This window comes from Rhinolophus sinicus, chromosome 5 (genome assembly GCF_057876585.1).
Source record: "Rhinolophus sinicus isolate RSI-liver-muscle chromosome 5, RSI-T2T, whole genome shotgun sequence".
NCBI lineage: Eukaryota > Metazoa > Chordata > Mammalia > Chiroptera > Rhinolophidae > Rhinolophus > Rhinolophus sinicus.
Genome location: NC_142505.1, coordinates 42,131,186 through 42,147,920, shown reverse-complemented (window position 1 = coordinate 42,147,920; position 16,735 = coordinate 42,131,186). Strand labels below are relative to the sequence as shown.

General features: G+C 47.1%; 1 protein-coding gene across 4 annotated transcripts in view; it reads left to right on the top strand.

The window, feature by feature from the left end:
* ATG7 (autophagy related 7) overlaps positions 1-16,735 on the top strand; it is a 219,959-nt gene extending 203,224 nt beyond the window's left edge. For all 4 annotated transcript variants that reach the window (XM_019732654.3, XM_019732653.3, XM_074312982.2 and 1 more), the window contains one exon: positions 16,474-16,735. In XM_019732654.3, the coding sequence (XP_019588213.3) occupies positions 16,474-16,506 (33 nt within the window). In that variant the 3' untranslated portion in view covers positions 16,507-16,735. The remainder of the gene's footprint in view (positions 1-16,473) is intronic.

The window sequence follows — 16,735 nt, the reverse complement described above, 5'->3', positions numbered from 1 at the left end:
CCCTGCCAAACCGCCATCAGGCCTGGCCATGGTTCAGAGGGGAGGAGACCCCCTCCACTGAGCAGGTTGGGGGGTCAAGCCAGCTTCTCTAGCTGGCGCCTGGGTAGGGAGAGTTTGGAAGCACTGCTCCCTGGGACAAGGGAACAGGACTAGAGGGGAACTGATTGTGGTGAGTTCGAAATAGCTCATTAGGGACAAATTAGGTAGAAAAAGAAATGTCTGTAAGGATTGCCGTTAACGAGTATAACCATCTCCTCATAGACACTGGTGCTGGTCCACTCAACCCCCTTACCAAGGCGGGCTCAGGGTATTGTGCCAGCAGCAGCCTGCAGACGCGGGTGGTGCTGGGGAAGGGGCGGGGAGGCTCCGCCTTACCAGCACGTCCATTATCACTGACTCCGCCTTTGGTTTTGTCCGGGCGATGTACCCTGAATTTCAGGATAGGTCTGTGCCTTTCCAGGACATTCACCAGAACTGCAGAGGGAAAAAGCCAAGACTTCCATTTCTCAAGAAAAGTGCAGAGTTTCACGCACACCTAGGGAGGAGATTTGAGTTCCATGGAGGTCGCTGCCTTTGTTTTCAGAGTAAATGTTTGTGTGAGTGCACTCCGATGGGGGAGTCGGTGGAGAGCAGACCCTCTCACCTGTGAGTCCGCAGGCGGGGACCACCCCGGTAGGTTAGGATTCTAGGCCCAGCTCTGTCTATGGCCTTGCTCAGGCCGTGTCCCCTCTCTGGGCCTCAGTTTCCCCTTCTGTAACAATGGGGGTCAATTTGATGTAAGATTATTTTCAGCTCTGACACTTTAGGATTCTGATCTTAGCTATTTGTAACCAGCCTGCCGATTCTCCTTCCAAAGTATACTTCCAACATGTGCACTGCTCTCCGTTCTCCTGGCACGGCCTGTGACCAAGTCGCGTCCTGCTTCGGTTCAATGGCTTAGAATAATCCCAGACCCCTCACCATGGGCTCTGGTCACAGGGCTCCCATCCCTCTGCCTCGGGTCTAAACTGAGTGCTCCTCTTATCTTCCACCTCATTCCACGTTTGTTTTCCTTCATGGTACTTAGAGGTCTTGGAGCTGTTTCCTTAGATCCAGGTATGTGTCAGTCTCTTGTCGCCTTCACTAGGACGTGAGCGTCACACAGTGAGGACCTCCTGAGAGTGGGGCCTTCTGTCCTGGTCACTGCTGAATACGCAGAGCCTAGCATAGGGTCTGGTACACAGTAGGTGTTCCATAAATGTTTGTTGAATGGCTGAGTGGTTGAATGAATGGATACTTCCCCCATAACGAGCTTCATTTTTCTTTCTGATCTCTCCGTCTCTGGCCCCATTTTCTTCTCAAGGCTCTGCATGTAGCAGTGGGGGACATTATAAAACAAACCAAATGTCCAATATGACGTTCTTAGTCAATAGCCATGAGGGTTTTTACTCCCCACCCCACTCCTTGCTCCTGTGGCCTCAACGCAGTTGGTTAACATTTGCTAAGGACTTGCTTGGTACCAGGTCTGGATAATGCTCTCCGATCATTATTTACCCTTGAAGACCTTTCTGAAGTGGATGGTGGAAACTGAGTCTCAGACAGATTAAGTAACCTTGCCTAAGATATAGAGCTAGCAAGGGGCAGTGCCCAGATCTGAAATTGGGGGTGCCTGCCCTAAGTCCAGTGCTATTTCTTTCATACACTCAGTGCCACTGAGTCGAGCTATAGCCGTGAACACAGCAGGGGCCCAGGAACGGTGGAGCGGGGGCCAGGAGGTACCTGTGTGTGATTTCAGATCCCTCTATTGTCCACCTCGCTAGAAGCACAGAGTGTAGAGCCGACTGATGTCCCTGAGTGTCACGGGAACCTGGCATCAGTCTGTGGCATTTCTAGAGACCTGGTGTGGTACAGAGCATGGGGGTTGTTAGGATTAGTGATAATTGAGAGCCCAGGGGACGGGCTGGGTGGTGCTGCCCTCTCAGCAGTGACCTGTCAGCTGTTTCAAGAAGGCCTTTCTAAGGCCAGCACAGACTGTGGTATACCTTTTCCCTTCAGGGGATAGTTCTTTTGGCAAGACACACGCGGAGCCTCAAAATGGACCCGTTTGCCAGAAGCTGCAGTAGAGGAGAGAACACGGGGCATGGAACCAGACAGACCTGGACTTGAATCTCAGCTCTGCTATTTACTAGCTGTGTGACCCTGAGTCATCGGCTCTCTCTGAGCCAGAAATTCTTTATCAGTAAAGATCCCATAGTTCGGTAGAGATTACAGAGACTCATATTTGAATATGACACAGAATTGGCATTTAATAATTCTTAGGAGTGAGGGAAGGAGTGACCTCTAAGATGTCCTCTTCCGGGAGAGAGAGCAGAAAGTGGAAAACAAATCCGTGTTTATTTTCAGCGTGAAGCGCTTTAATTAGGCTGTTCTATGAGACTGATTCCCCACAACTTCCAAGAACTCACCGAAAAATGTTCATGAAGTGAACAAGGTTGTTGTTTTTCAGGTTGTAAGCTCAGCAGTCACACACAAGTGACAGCACATGCTCACACATGCACCCTGTGTCTGGCGCTGTTCTGAGCACTTTCTACTCCTTAACTCATGTAGTTGGAGCAATAACCCAATGAGAGCGATACCATTTGTCTTTGTTTTTCAGATGAGAAACCAGTACAATTTACATACCATAACATGTATATAAAAGTGTACTTTTCTATGAGTTTTGACAAATGTACACACCTGTGTACCTACTACCAAAATCAAATAGGGACGATTTCCATCACTCTAGAAGGTAGGGATTTCCGTGGGCCCTTCGGAGTCAAATCCCCCACCGCCCAGCCCCAGGCAACCCAGGATCTGCTTCCTGTCGCCACAGATTCCACTTGGATCTTCTAGGGCTCCATATAAATGGAATCATATCTTTTGTTTTGTGTTGTTGTTTTTTTAAATTTATATTTACTGAGATCTAATTGCCATATAACATTGTGTAAGATTAAGGTATAATGTATTGATCTGATACGTTTATATATGGCACTGTGATTTCCACCGTAGTGTTAGCTAACACCTAGTCACAATTATTGCTTTTTTGTGGTGGGAACAGTGAAGATCTAGTCTCATAGCAGCTTTCAAGTTTTGTGGTCTATAATCACTATGCTGTGCATTAGATCTCCAGGACTTATTTATCCACTGGCTACAAGCTTGAACCCTTAATCAACATCTCCCCAATTCCCCACCTGCTGGGTCCTGCTAATTGTCATTCTATTCTGTTCTTAGGAGTTTGGCTTTTTTAGATTCCACACGTAAGTGCAATCATACAATGTTTGTCTTTCTCTGATTTGTTTCACTTAGCATAATGCCCTCAAGGTCCGTCCACGTTGTTGCCAGTGGCAGGGTTTCCTTCTTTCTCATGGCCAAATAATATTCTGTTATATAGATATATATATAGCGAGAGGGAGGGAGGATGGGGGGGAGATAGATAAGAAATAGATAAATAGGTAGGTAAGGTGGGTAGAGGGGTTAAGTAGATAGACATATAGAGACATAGATGTCCAAGTCTGCGTACATCACGTCATCGTTATCCACTCACCCATTGATGGACACAAGATATTTCCATATCTTGGCTGTTGTGAATAATGCTGAAATCAATATGGGAGTGTAGATATCTCTTCATTGTCCTATTTTCATTTCTTTTGGTGATAGACTCAAGAGTGGGATTGCTGGATCATATGGCAGCTCTACTTCTAATTTTTTGAGGAACCTCATAGTGTTTTCCATCACAGCGGCACCGATTTACATTCCCACCGACAGTGCACAAGGGTTCCCTTTTCTCCACATCCTCGCCAACACTTGTTAGTTCTTGTCTTTCTGATAACAGCCATCCTAAAAGGTATAAGGTGTCCCATTCTGGTTCTGATTTCCATTTTCCTTATGATTAGTAATGTTGAGCACCTTTTCATGTACCTGTTGGTCATTTGAATATCTTCTTTGGAAAAATGTCTATTCTGATCATCTGCCCATTTTTCAATCAGATTGTTTATATTTTTGTTATTGAGTCATATGAGTTCTTTATATATTTTGGTTATTAACCACTTTTCGATATGTGGTTCGCAAATATTTTCTCCCAATCTGTAGGTTGCTTTTATGTATATATGTATGTATGTATGTATGTATGTATTTGCTGTGCAACTTTTTAGTTTGACATAGTCTCACTTATTGATTTTTGCTTTGTTCTTTGTACTATTAATGTCATATCTTAAAAATTATTGCCAAGATCAATGTCAGGGAGCTTCTGTCCTGTGTCTTCTTACAAGAATTTCACACTACCAGGTCTTATATTTAAGTTTTTAATCTATTTTGAGTTAATTTTTGAGAATGGTGTAAGGGGTCCACTTTCATTTTTCTGTATGTGGTTATCCAGTTTTCTAAACACCATTTGTTGAAGAGACTATCCTTTCCCCATTGAGTGTTCTTGGCTCCCTTGTCAGAGATTAGTTGAAGGTAAATGCAGGTGTTTATTTTGGGCTCTTGCTTCTGTTCCATTGGTCTACATGTCTATTTTTATGCCAGTGCCATGCTGTTTTAATTACTATAGCTTTGTGTATGATTTGAAATCAGGAAATGTGCTGCCTCCAACTTTGTTCTTTCTCATAATTGCTTTGGCTGTTTGGGGTCTTCTGTGGTTCCATACAAATTTTAGGATTGTTTTTTGGAATCATGTGTTAAGTACCCTTTTGTCTGGCTTCTTTTGCTCAGCATAATATTTTTGAGACTCATCTATGTTGCTACATGTGTCAGTAGTTTGTCCCTTTTTATTGTTCAATAGTACCCCATTTTATAAATATATCATAATTTTTCACTTTCCTGTTGACTATTTGAGTTGTTTCCAGTTTGGGACTGTTATAAATAAAGCTCCAAGGTGTGTTTGTGTATAAGCCTTTGGAATTGCTGGGTTATCATATGAGATAAGTATGTATAATTTTTAAAGAAACTATCAAATGGTTTTTCAAAGTGTCCGTACCATTAGCTATTCCCACCAGCAGTGTGTGAGAGTGCTGGTTGCTCCACACCCTGGCCAATACTTGAGCTGGCAGTTTTCAATTTCAGCCATACAGGGGGGCGTGTGGTGGTATCTCGTGGTTTTAATTGCAGGTCTCTGATGACAGTGGATGCTGAACACGTTTTCATGTACTTATTTGCCATCTGTGTATCTTCTTTTGTGACATTCAAACCTTCTGTCCATGTTTTCATTGGGTTATTTTCCTTATTATTATGAGTTCTTCATATTTTCTGGACATAGGTCCTTTGTAATATATATATATATTGCATATATTTTCTCCATATCTTTGGTCTGCCTTTTCATTTGCTTAATGTGGTTGTTAAGAGAGAGAAAGTTTTGAATTTTGTTGATGTCTTGTTTATTAATTTTTTATTTTATGGTCCATACTACTAGTATCCTAAGAATTCTTTGCCTGCCCCAAAATCGCATTAAATGTTTTTGTTCTTTTCTAGAAGTTTTATACGTTTAGCTTTTACATATTTGTCCATGATTCACTTCACATTAATTTCTGTGTATAGTTTGTGGCAAGGGTCGAGATTCATGTTTCTCCCTACAGTTGTCTAATTGCTCCAGCACCATTTGTTGAAAAGTCTCTCCCCACTGAATTACCTCAGCGCCTTTGTTGAAAGTCATTTGGCCAGTGTATGTGTGGGTCTGTTTCTGCCTCTCTACTCTTTTTTGTCCTTATCTCATTGCCACTCTGTCTGGTTCCGGTAGCTTTCTACAAGGTCTGGGGGTCAGCGTCTTTCTCATCCCTTGTTCTCTGCCGGTCAGGCCCCGAGGCGGGGCCCTTGGGAGAATGTCCACCTGGGACTGAATTATGGCCCTCTCCTGATATCCCAGGTCACCTGCATTTGCATGATTTAAAGTTTCAAAATTCTCTCTCCTTACCACGTAAAGTCTGTGAATGTTTATATCTTGCATTCACCTCACTCTAGAGCTCTCAGGCTTTTCTCCCTTCTCCTCCTCCTCCTCTCTTCAAACTTGACCCCAAAAGCCCTTTGAGATAGAGAACAGAAATGCAAAGTGTTTGCCTTTTTAAAGGAGCACTTTTCAAAAGTTTTCTAAGGAACTGAAAAGAACTACATAATGGAAACCATTTTGCAGCCTCCAGCATGGCCATTTATCTCAATAACCATTTCGTTTAAAATGTGGGCCAAACATAAATCATATCTTGAAAGAAAGCATGTTGGTGCCACAGAAATTGCCCTATATTCTTACCACCTAATTTGAAAAATGTGTTTTGAAGCTGGGAAGAAAGCAAACAAGCCTGGGCCCAGCAGCCCTCCTTCCACATGTCCCCAAAATAAATCCTTGCTACTCCCCAAACTAAGTGGAGACGCTGAAGCACAGAAGACACACCCTGCTAAGTCATCCTCTGCTGCTGCTGCTGCTGCTGCTGCTAATTTAGGCCCTGTGGCCTTTGAATGTCATTAGGTAACGAGGGGTTGAGAGCCCACAACCAGGCTGCTCCTCACCTGTCTTTGGAGTGACCCCCCTCTCAGAGCGGACCCTCCTTGACTTTTGGCCATTTAGAGCTCTTAGGTATTATTGGGGCTCGGTTTAAGGGCATGCCCAGAGGGAGGGCGCTAAATATAGCAGGGCCTGAGGCCCATTTTCCAGACTAATCAAATGAGGAGACATTTGGCAGCCTGTGCTGTGGGCTGGGAATTCCAGGGTCTCCCATTGAAACCTCACTCAGGAGTCTGTGGTTAAAATGGCACGATTCCCCTATAGCAGGTTTCTTACTTTGCTAGTCAGAACTTCCTGGGAGGGGAAAAAAAAACCAAAATGAAAAAGACCCACAGGTACTACGTCCTGGGACCGGGCACAGCACCTCCTGCAGCCAGCTCGCTGGCTCCCTGGGGCTTCAGTATCCCCACTCTGGACGGTGCATTTTTTTTTGATCAGGAAAGTCCTATGGGAGCATTGTAAAAAAATTCTAAGATAAAGAATAAAATTTATACCCACGATTCTACCATTTGGAGGTTATTGTTCTGGTTTGCATTTTTACTTCTAGCCTTTTTTTTTTTTTTAACACCATCCATGTATGTGAGGGGGGTCAGGATGATCATAGGTTAATGTCTCTTTCCATAGAATAATTTCTGGTCATTTTCTCACATCATTAAAACTAGCTTAATGTCTGATACTCGTCCTATGCACGGACCAAGCTCTCCAGCCATCTCCCCGGTCGTGGGGGGACAGGGATCCCCACCCCGACAGCAGTTTCTGTTTTCTGGCCCAGCGAATGGCTTGAGCCTCCTGTCCCCCATGGGACAGACCTTCCCTCTGCCTGCGTGCCCCTCTTCCCTGGGCTTGGAGGCCCGGTTCAGCCTCGGGTGGGAAGGTAGAAACAAGCAGCCCTGTCTTCGTGGAGCCTTGCTCTCACTGAGTCCTGTGGCCTGAGATCTGCCCCTCCCCAGTCGGAGGGGACCTGCAGCCTCCACCTACCTTCTCCATTCTTCCTCCCAGTCTAGTAGCTGCTTTCAGCAGCCTATTCTCTACTGCTTCCCACCTGTGCCTCCTTTCAGATGAAAGCCCCCGGCACCCCTTCCAGGACGTCCTGTCCCCGTCTGTGTTGCAGGTGTTAGCTGAGTGCTTGGTGCCTGGGGCCGTGAGTCCAGGCACTTCTGTGACTGCAGGCTTAGTGTCACGGCCTGTACTTTTCTCTGGATCTAGGTTCAGAAACATGAGGCCATTTTTCTCAGACCTCCTCCCCTTATCAATTGCAGCCCAGAGCGTCTGTAGGGGAAGCAGGAAGGATTGGGGGGGACAGAGGCCTCCCGAAGGTGGCCTGCGAGCCACATGTGCACAGGCCCAGGCCCTGCCTCCTCCCTCGATGTGCCTTTGATCAGCTGCTCAGGCTGGAGCCAGGCAGAGGCACCCTCCACACCCCACCGCAGGGCTGGAGGCCCCCCATCCTGCTGCCAACATAAAGCATTTCCTTTCTCCTTTCTCTCCCCTCACCACTGGCGCAGCACGCTTTGTATAAGGCATTATTTTTGTCTTACCAGCTGCCTTGGCCACGACTGTTTCTCTCTAGTAAAACCCTAACCTTGTTCCTGGAACCCCTGGAGGAGTGGGGTCATAGAGCAGTCATGCGGGGCCCCTGAACTGCCACCTGTGGGGGTGGGGATAGGAAAGGCTTGTGGGTTCTCCACCAGAAGACTCTAGAGCTGCAAGTTGCCCCAGAAGTTCTAGCTAACTCCCATTCTTCTTCACTGCCTGGTGCCTGAAGACTGAGTTTGGGGCTGGGGTTCCCTGAGAAGAGAGGTTGGGTCTCAATTCCTCTCCCAAATCTGGTGCGCAGCAGAGGCCAAGCTAGGAAGGTTGTGAGTGTTGGGGTACAAGAGTGGGGCAGCAGGTGGGCATCTTTCAAAGTGGAGGTACCAGAGTGGTGCTGTGTCACAAGGGGTAGTGCAGGCCCCTGAACATGGGCAGGGGCAGGATCGTTTCATCTCCACTGAAGGAGAGTGAGACCGTAGCTGTAATGAAAAGCAGGGCCCTGGCTGCCAGGGACAGATAGCAAGGGCACTTGGATGTCCCCTGCAGGGCACGGGTTGTCGGTCCCCAGGGTAGCCCTCGCCATCTGCTCCCGCCTTCCTTATGCAGACTCTCTACCCTCTTGTTCAAAGGGCAGAAGGATCTTGACACTTTTGGGTCCCGTGATACAGACATGGACCCTGGGGACAGTCCTTCCTCTGTCCCCTGGATTCTGGACTGACTCTGAGAGGGCAGTGTTATTCCTGAGTTGGCCCATGTGTCTGTGGTGTGAAACCGGGGCATGACGGATGCCATGGGATTGTTTTCCGAGAAAGCCAGTCTGGTGTGTGTGGAGAGTGGGCGGCACAGCACCAGAGGGCTGCAGGCCCGAGCAGAGCAGCCCGGGGCCAGGGATACCTGGGGACTGCCGGGCCTGTTCCCTGGACCACGGCCCGGCCCGGGAAAGAAACGGCCCTGCCTTCCCCTCAGGGATCCGGGCAGAGTCTCCACCCAGCGGAGGAAGGCGGAGGAAGCCCACCTGGGGACCCAGCAAGGAGGTTTGGGGAACACGGCCACTCAGAAGCCCAGGGAGGTCTGCATGTTTCCATTTCTTATTTTAAAAAAAAGAAATGCCAAAACTGGGTTTCAAAAACTGGTATATTCGAAATGTTTACATTTAACAAATGAACACTTTTAACACACACACAAATATAATTGTGCCATTCACAAGATAATTACAGTGTTTATAAAAGACAAACCTTAGTCCGTGGCATGCTCTAGGCAGCGTGGCCCAGAAATGGGACACGAGTTTCAAATTAGATGACGAGCAGCTCCTCCAAACCGTCCGTCTCCACTGCAGGCTGGAAAGGGAAACCCTGAGGCCCTCTGGGCGTGTGGGTCTAGCGCACGTTCTCCGGCCACTTGTGCTGAGCCCCGCAGTTCTGAAGTCGCTGGTGCAGAGTGGTGGGTTCCGTTACTGCTGGGGGGCCCTGGCCCCGAGTCTCGGGGCAGCTTAGGATCAGCCCGAGAGGGGACGCAAGAGCCAGGACAGGTCGGAGGCTGGCCTGGCCTTTTATCTGTCCTGGGCTTGCCCGCGGTTCCTGTGTGTGCTGTTGGCTGGGGGGCCACTCACTGTGTGTCAGCATCAGTGTTGGTCCAGGAAGCAAGCTTCAGACTGGTCTTCCTTTTTTTTTTTTTTTTTTTTTTAGGAAAAATTTATGTTGAATAAGTTGGGGGATAAAATGGAAAAAGCCTCTCCTCTACCCCTTAACAGCTCCTTCAGGTCTCCTCGACAGGTTGCATAATTTCCTGAGCTTGAGTTACCTACTTTGTACAATGCGGGCTGTCACAGGACGGTTCTCAGGCTCCTGAGAAGACCGAGTGCAGACAGGTGTTTGGCTGAGTAACACCCCGCTATATGGACAGACCGCATTTTCCATTCATCAGTTGGTGGACATTTGGGTTGTTTCCACTTTTTCACTATTTATGACAAGTGCTCTGAACATTCATGTCTAAGCTGTCATGAGGACAGAGGTTTTCGCTTCTCTTGGGGATACACCCAGGAGTGGGATTGTGGGGCCGCGCGGTAACTGACTTTGATGACCTGTCAGTCTGCTGTCCAAAGTGCACTGGCTGCACTATTTTACGTTTCCAACAGCAAGAGAGGAGGGTTGCAGTCTCTCCAAATGTTCACCAACACTTGTTATGATCTGACTTTTTGATTCAAGCCATTCATTGGATACAAAGTGGTATCTCCTTGTGCTTTGGCTTTGCATTTTCCTCGTCCCTAACGGTCAAGGGATCCGTGTCCATGCCTTTATGCTCCTGAGCCATCTCTGTCTTTCGTGGACAAAGGTCTGTTCAACGCCTTCGCCCCTTTGTAATTGGGTTCTTTCTCTTATTACTGACTTGTAAATGACGTTCCTTGTCACATATGATTTACAGACATTTCCTCTGAGAGTTGTCTTTTCCCTTTCTTGTGTTCTTAAATGTGTCCTTGAAAACACAAAAAAAGTTTTGAATTTTGATGAGTCCAATTAAGTGCTTTGTTGCTGTGCTTTGGGTTTTCTTGGTTTCAGTTTTAAAATATGTAAAACATTTACTTGGTTCTAAAGTTAAAAAGTACGCTCCCAGCAGTCCCCTCTCCATGCCACCCACCCCCTAAAGGTAGTCATTTCAATCCATTTCTGTTTTACCATTCTTGTGTTTATTTTTGCAAAACTTAAAAAAGAATTTTAAAATATTATTCTCTTCTTTCTCACACACAGTGCCAGATACCGTGCATTTTTCTTTCACGCAGTAAATGCTGGAAACTGCCCCATATCCGTTCATCAAGCTCTTTCTGTTTTAGGGCCACAGTGACCCACGGGATGTGCAGTGAATGGTTTCATTAGCTGGTTCCGACGTGGGCTGTTTCCAGTCTTCTTTTCCTGGAACAAATCATGCAGCAGGGAATGATGTCCTTTTGTATATATGGAGGTGTGTCTTGGAGACTCTTGAAAGTGCGCTTGCTGGGTCAACAGTGAAGACAAAAGTAATTCTGTTGGATATAGCCTGATTTTCCTTCGTAAGGGTTGTACCATTAACGCCCCACCAGCATCGCAGGACAGGACTGCTTTCCCACAGGTTCACGGTGGATTGTCAAGCTTTGGGGTTTTTGCCAGTCAGATAGGTGAGAAAATGCTCTGTTGCTTTCTTTAAAAATCAACTTTATTAAGGTATGACTTATATACAATAAAATGCACTCATTTAAAATGTCCAGCTAGGTCTTATTATAGTAAAAAGAGACCGGGTCTTATATTAATTGTTGCTCCAAAAGACACATGAGAACTGACTGTCCGGCTAGGTCTTATTTTGGGGGAAACACGGTATATAGTGAGTTGTGACAGATGATCTACTGTCACCATAGATTAGTCTTAATTAGAATTAGAATTCCATATAAATGGGTTTACACAGTATGTAGTCTTTTGTTTGGGCCTCTGACTCAGCGTAAGGATTCTGAAATACATGGACTCGCACATGTCAGTGGTTTGTTCTTTTGATGGTGAGAAGTCTCCACTGTGTGGATACTCCACAGTTTCTCTGTTTGCCTGTTGATGGACATTTGGGTTGATTCTAATTTGTGCCTATTATAAATAAGGCTGCTATGATCATTCTTGCACAAGTCTTGCAGACATGTGTTTTCATTTCTTTGGGGTAAATAGAAGTAGAATGGCTGGGTCATATGGTTTAAGTGTATGTTTAATTTTGTAAGTCACCAGACCTTTCTCCCAAGGGTTTAGGCCAATTGACATTCCCACTAGCAGCAGTGTGAGTTCCCAGCGTCTTTATTCTGACTGTTCTAGGTGGGGTGTGCAGTCGCTCTGTGGTTTGGATTTGCATTTCCCTGAGGACAAAGGATGCTGAACCTCTTTTCAGGTTCTTACTGGCCATTGTAGTTCCTCTTTTGTGAAGTGTCTTCAAATCTTTTGCCCATTTATTAAAAAATCAGGTTGTCTATTATTGAGCTGTAAGAGTTTTCTGTATATTTTGGATACAGGTCCTTTTATATACAGTATGGATGTTTTCTCCTAGTTTGTGGTTTGCCTTTTCATTTTCATAGTGGTATCTTTCAGAGACCAGAAGTTTTGACTTTTTTTTTTTTTTTAATTTTATTAGGAAACTGTGTGTTTCTCCAGGGCCCTTCAGCTCCAAGTTGTTGGACTTCGATCTAGTTGAGCGCGCAGCTCAGCTCCAAGTCCAGTCGTCGTTTTCAATCTTAGTTGCAGGGGGCACAGCCCACCATCCCATGCGGGAATTGAACTGGCAACCTTGTTGCTGAGAGCTCGGCTCTAACCAACTGAGCCATGTGGCCGCCCAAGAAGTTTTGATTTTTTGAAGTCCCAATTTTTTCTTTTCTGGTTAGTACTTTTTGTGTCCTAAGAAATTTTAGCATAACTTTTATTCTGATTAAGGTCGAATACCTTTGCTTATGTTTAAGGGCCCACTGCCTGCCTTTTTCTGTGAACTATGTCTTTGGCCTGCTTTTTAAATATCAGTTCATTGATCTTTCTCTTCTTTATTTTTAAGAGCTCTTTGTATATTAGGGAGATTAACCTTTTATGGTATGCTGCAATGTTTTCGCCCAGTTTGTGGTCTTTTTTACTTATAGTGTATTTTCCATGCAAAATTGCATACGTGGTTTTACATAATCCAATGTATGTTTTTATTGCTTAGAGATTTTAGGTCAGAGGCTCCCCACTCCCAGGCTGTAAAGCAATTTACCCAAGTTTGCATCTAGTATTTGTATGGTTTTCTTTTTCTTTTTCTTTTTTTACAGTGAGATGTCTGTTCCATTTGGAGTTAATTCTCACGTACAGTGTGAAGCATGGAATCAATTTTATCTTTTTGCAAATGACCATCCAGGTGTCCCCATATCATCTATATTAAACTCCATTTTCTAATGAGTTGAGGTCACAGGCCCCAGACCTTTATCATCAAAATACGAAATTCCCATGTGTCCTTGGACATTCTATTTTGTTCTTTCTGGATTAATTTTGTTCCATTGGCCCATCTGTTTAGGTTCATGCTGACATAACCCTCTTAATTATAGACATTATGACATGTTTAAATACATAGTAGAGGAACCTCATTGCCCCTTTTGAAAGGTTTTCCTAGATATTCTTATTTTTCCACATAAACTTTAGAACCAGCTAGCCTAGCTCCAGAAAGGATACTTGATAAATTTATATGTTAACTTGGGAAAAGTTAACATCTTGATGTTGAATCGTCCTATGCAAAAACAAGGGGTGTTTCCCCATTCGTTTCAGTTTACTTTTCTTACGAGGCTATTGCAAGACTATTTTGAAGGTTTTCTTCATATAGATTTTGTGTCTTTCATGTTACGTCTATTCCCTAGTAATTTCTCTTTTGCATGGCTCTTATAATGGGTTCTTCTATTACATTTTCTAACTGGATGTTGTTTGTATATAGGGAGGCCATAATATGAGTTAATTTTATACCTTGCTGGCATGAATGTTATTGCTGTATTCATGCCAGCGTGTGTTTTCTTGGGCTTTCTAGGTGTACTTGCGTATCATCCAGGAAGAGATTATCTCTTCCTTAGGCGGTCTTTTTAAAGCTTTGTATTGCATAGTCTCAAATTTCTTCTTTTAAAAAAGAAGGTACCAGTTTATACTCCTCCTGCAAGTGTTTCACCATATCCTTGCCAGCATTGAGTATTAACATTTTAAAAAACCTTTATACCGATTGAAACCTCTATTCTGGGCCCCTTCTCCACCAAGTGCTGTGCGCAGCCAGCGGGGAGCGCCGATCTCAGCCCCTCTGGGAGTCCACAGTCAGGAGAGGACAAGACTTAAGTCTCTTTCCCTCCCCCAGTCTATTTAGAAATAACTGTCAAATAATAAAAACTGTATATATTTAGGTTGTACAACGTGATGATTTAATATACATATACACTGTAAAATGATTACTACAATCAAGTTAATTAACACACCCATCACCTCACAGTTACTTTTTCGTGTGCATGGTGAGAACACTTAAGATCTACTCTCTTAGCCAATTTGAAGTACACAATACAGTATTACAGTTTAATACCGTCCATCCCCAGAACTTCACCCTCTTGTAACTGGAAGTTGTGCCCTCTCACCATCTGTCCACTTCCCCCAGGCCCTGGCAACCACCCATCTACTCCCTAGTTCTGTGAGATTGCTGGACTTTTTTAGATTACACATGTAAGATCATATAGTACTTGTCAAGGCTGACGTTTCTGGAGGTTTAAAATTAAGGCGCTGCTGCCTCTCTGAGCCCAGCTGATGGGAAAAGGCCTGCCTGCCCCAGGGGAGGAACCCACCTAGGGCCCAGGGAACTCGTTCTGGACAATCCCTGCGCAGTTATGTGAAGTCCTCCCCTCTGCCCTCTGTAGCGTCCCACCACAGCCCCCAGTCCAGGAGAGGACAAACATAAGTCTTGATCCCCTACACGGCCTGGGCAGTGCCAGGAGCACAGGACAGACCCAGGCTCCCTCCCGGGAGGCCCCCAGTCAGGCCAGCTGGCTTCCCTGGCTTTACTATCCATCTAGTAAAATGGATAAACGTGATGGAAGCGCCTGCCTTCCCGTAAAGCCCTGCTCTCCTGTGAACAGCCCTGTCTGCCCATCCGCAGAGGGCATTGCTCAGTGACGTACCTCTGCTGGGCAGAGAAGGGCAGGGCCTGCCGGCCTGGCCACTCAGGTTGTAGAGCCACGGGCCACCAAGAGCCACGGGCCACCCCGCCGCCAAGGCCCCCTCCTTCTTGCAGCTGCCCCAGCCTTTCAGGCCGTCCAGGCAGCCATTTGTTCACACAACCTCCCCCCCACACACCTGTGCTCTCAGCTCTGCACTTTACTTGCTGTGTGATCCCAGGCAAACTGCCTTACCTCTCTGAGCTTGTGTCTGTCTGTACCTCACAGGCTGTTGCGAGGTGTGAAGGAGTGTTTGCACCAGGTCTGCACGGCTCCTGGCACAGGGAGGGGCTCCATAAATGTGTGTTCAGTGAATGAAAGAATGAATTCTGCTGGCGAATCCTCTGGTCGCTCGTCTCCCTGCTCAATGGTCAGAACAGGAGGGGGGCATCAGGCCCAGGGGCTCCTGGGTGCAGCACCCACTCCCGCTGAATCCCAGCCCTGGGGGCAGGCCCAGGAGTCCCCTTCAGGCCACGCTGAGGATGAGCTGGGTGGCTCGCTGGGCGGAGAAGGGCAGGGCCTGCCTGCCTGCCACTCAGGTTGCCAGACTCCTCCACTCTCCTCTCTGCCCCTGCAGGCCTGTGGATCTTGGCACTGCAGTCCCATCCCAGTGGCCTCTGACGGTTGGGGACATGGGGGTGTGTGAGAGGCACACCCACCAGCCCTCCCCGCCCAGGGCTGCTGGGTCCTCAGGAGAGGAAATTTCCTTCTCTATTTATTTTCTACATCCTTGACTTTGAAAGCCAAGCTGGTGTTGATATTTACCTTGGCCGGGCCTCCTCATCTCCCCGGGCCAGCCTCGTGTAAACACGATGTTCTTTCTCTCAAGCTAGCATTGAGGTGGCCTTTTGCAACCAATTCTAGGAATTCTGAAAGTCTGAAGACGTAAGTTCAGGGACCAGCCCCCCAGGGAGCTCAGGGTGCAAGGAGCTGGGGGGCCTCTGTGCTGGCCTCTGGGGCCAGCCAGGGCAGGCCTCCCCCCACTTTCTCCCATTCCTGTGTGTGTGTGGGGGGCTCCACAGTCACATCTCCCACCACCCTAGATCAGTCTCAGAAGTCTCAAGTTCCCCGAGGACCCACACAGGACGGACAGAAGCAGGATCTAGCTGTCTCCCGGGGCTGGGGGGCGAGGGCTTACTCGCCAGGGGCAGCCAGCTCCTTAGCATCTGTCTGGACGTGTGGTTTTTCCTCCAGTTGGCACCTGGACCCCAGTTCACATGATCATGGAGCGGGCTGCCCAGTGTGGGAACCTGTAGGAGCAGGAAGTGCGTGTCCGCAGGCAGCCTGCGCCCCACTCCGCAAGGTGCAGCCCAAGTTCCTGCCCTCAGTCAGTTTACCTTCCAGAGGCACCTGGACAATAAGGAAGCCATTAAAGACAAGATGACCTGGGGGGTCGTGGTCAGGGCCGCAGGAATGAGTCAGTGGGGCCTGATGGGGCTGGACAGCCAAGAGGCCTCCATACCTCCCTGGGCCAAACCCCAGCACCCCCGGCTGGGCCACTAGCTGGCTCTTAGCAGAGAGATCTTGGGCAAATGACGTGGTCCTGAGCCTTGGTTTCATTATACAAGAAATGGAGGTGTCACTCCCTTAGTGACCAGAGAGTTGTGAAGCACCGTGTGTCACCTGCAAGTGGGAGCCACTGTTCCTTTTACTTGTCACAGCTGCACAGCCCTGAGCATGCGTGGGCCTCACTGGGCCACTGAACACTCTGCTAAATGTCTCCCCTTTCTCCACACAGATCTGGGACATGAGCGACGACGAGACCATCTGACGCAGCCCACCCTTGCGTGGCCAACTTCTCCCCGGCTGCCTGCTGACGGGCTCTCAGTGGCTGGAGCAGGACTGCCACCCAACCTTTCTGGTTCCCTCCTTTGCGTACCTTGAGGACTGAGGCCTTCCCTCTGCTGCCCAGGAGCTGCTGGTAGTCTCCCTTTCTCATGATTCCTGACACCGCCCGCTCTGAGCTCAATAATAACCATGGCATTGCCGTCTGTCTGGGA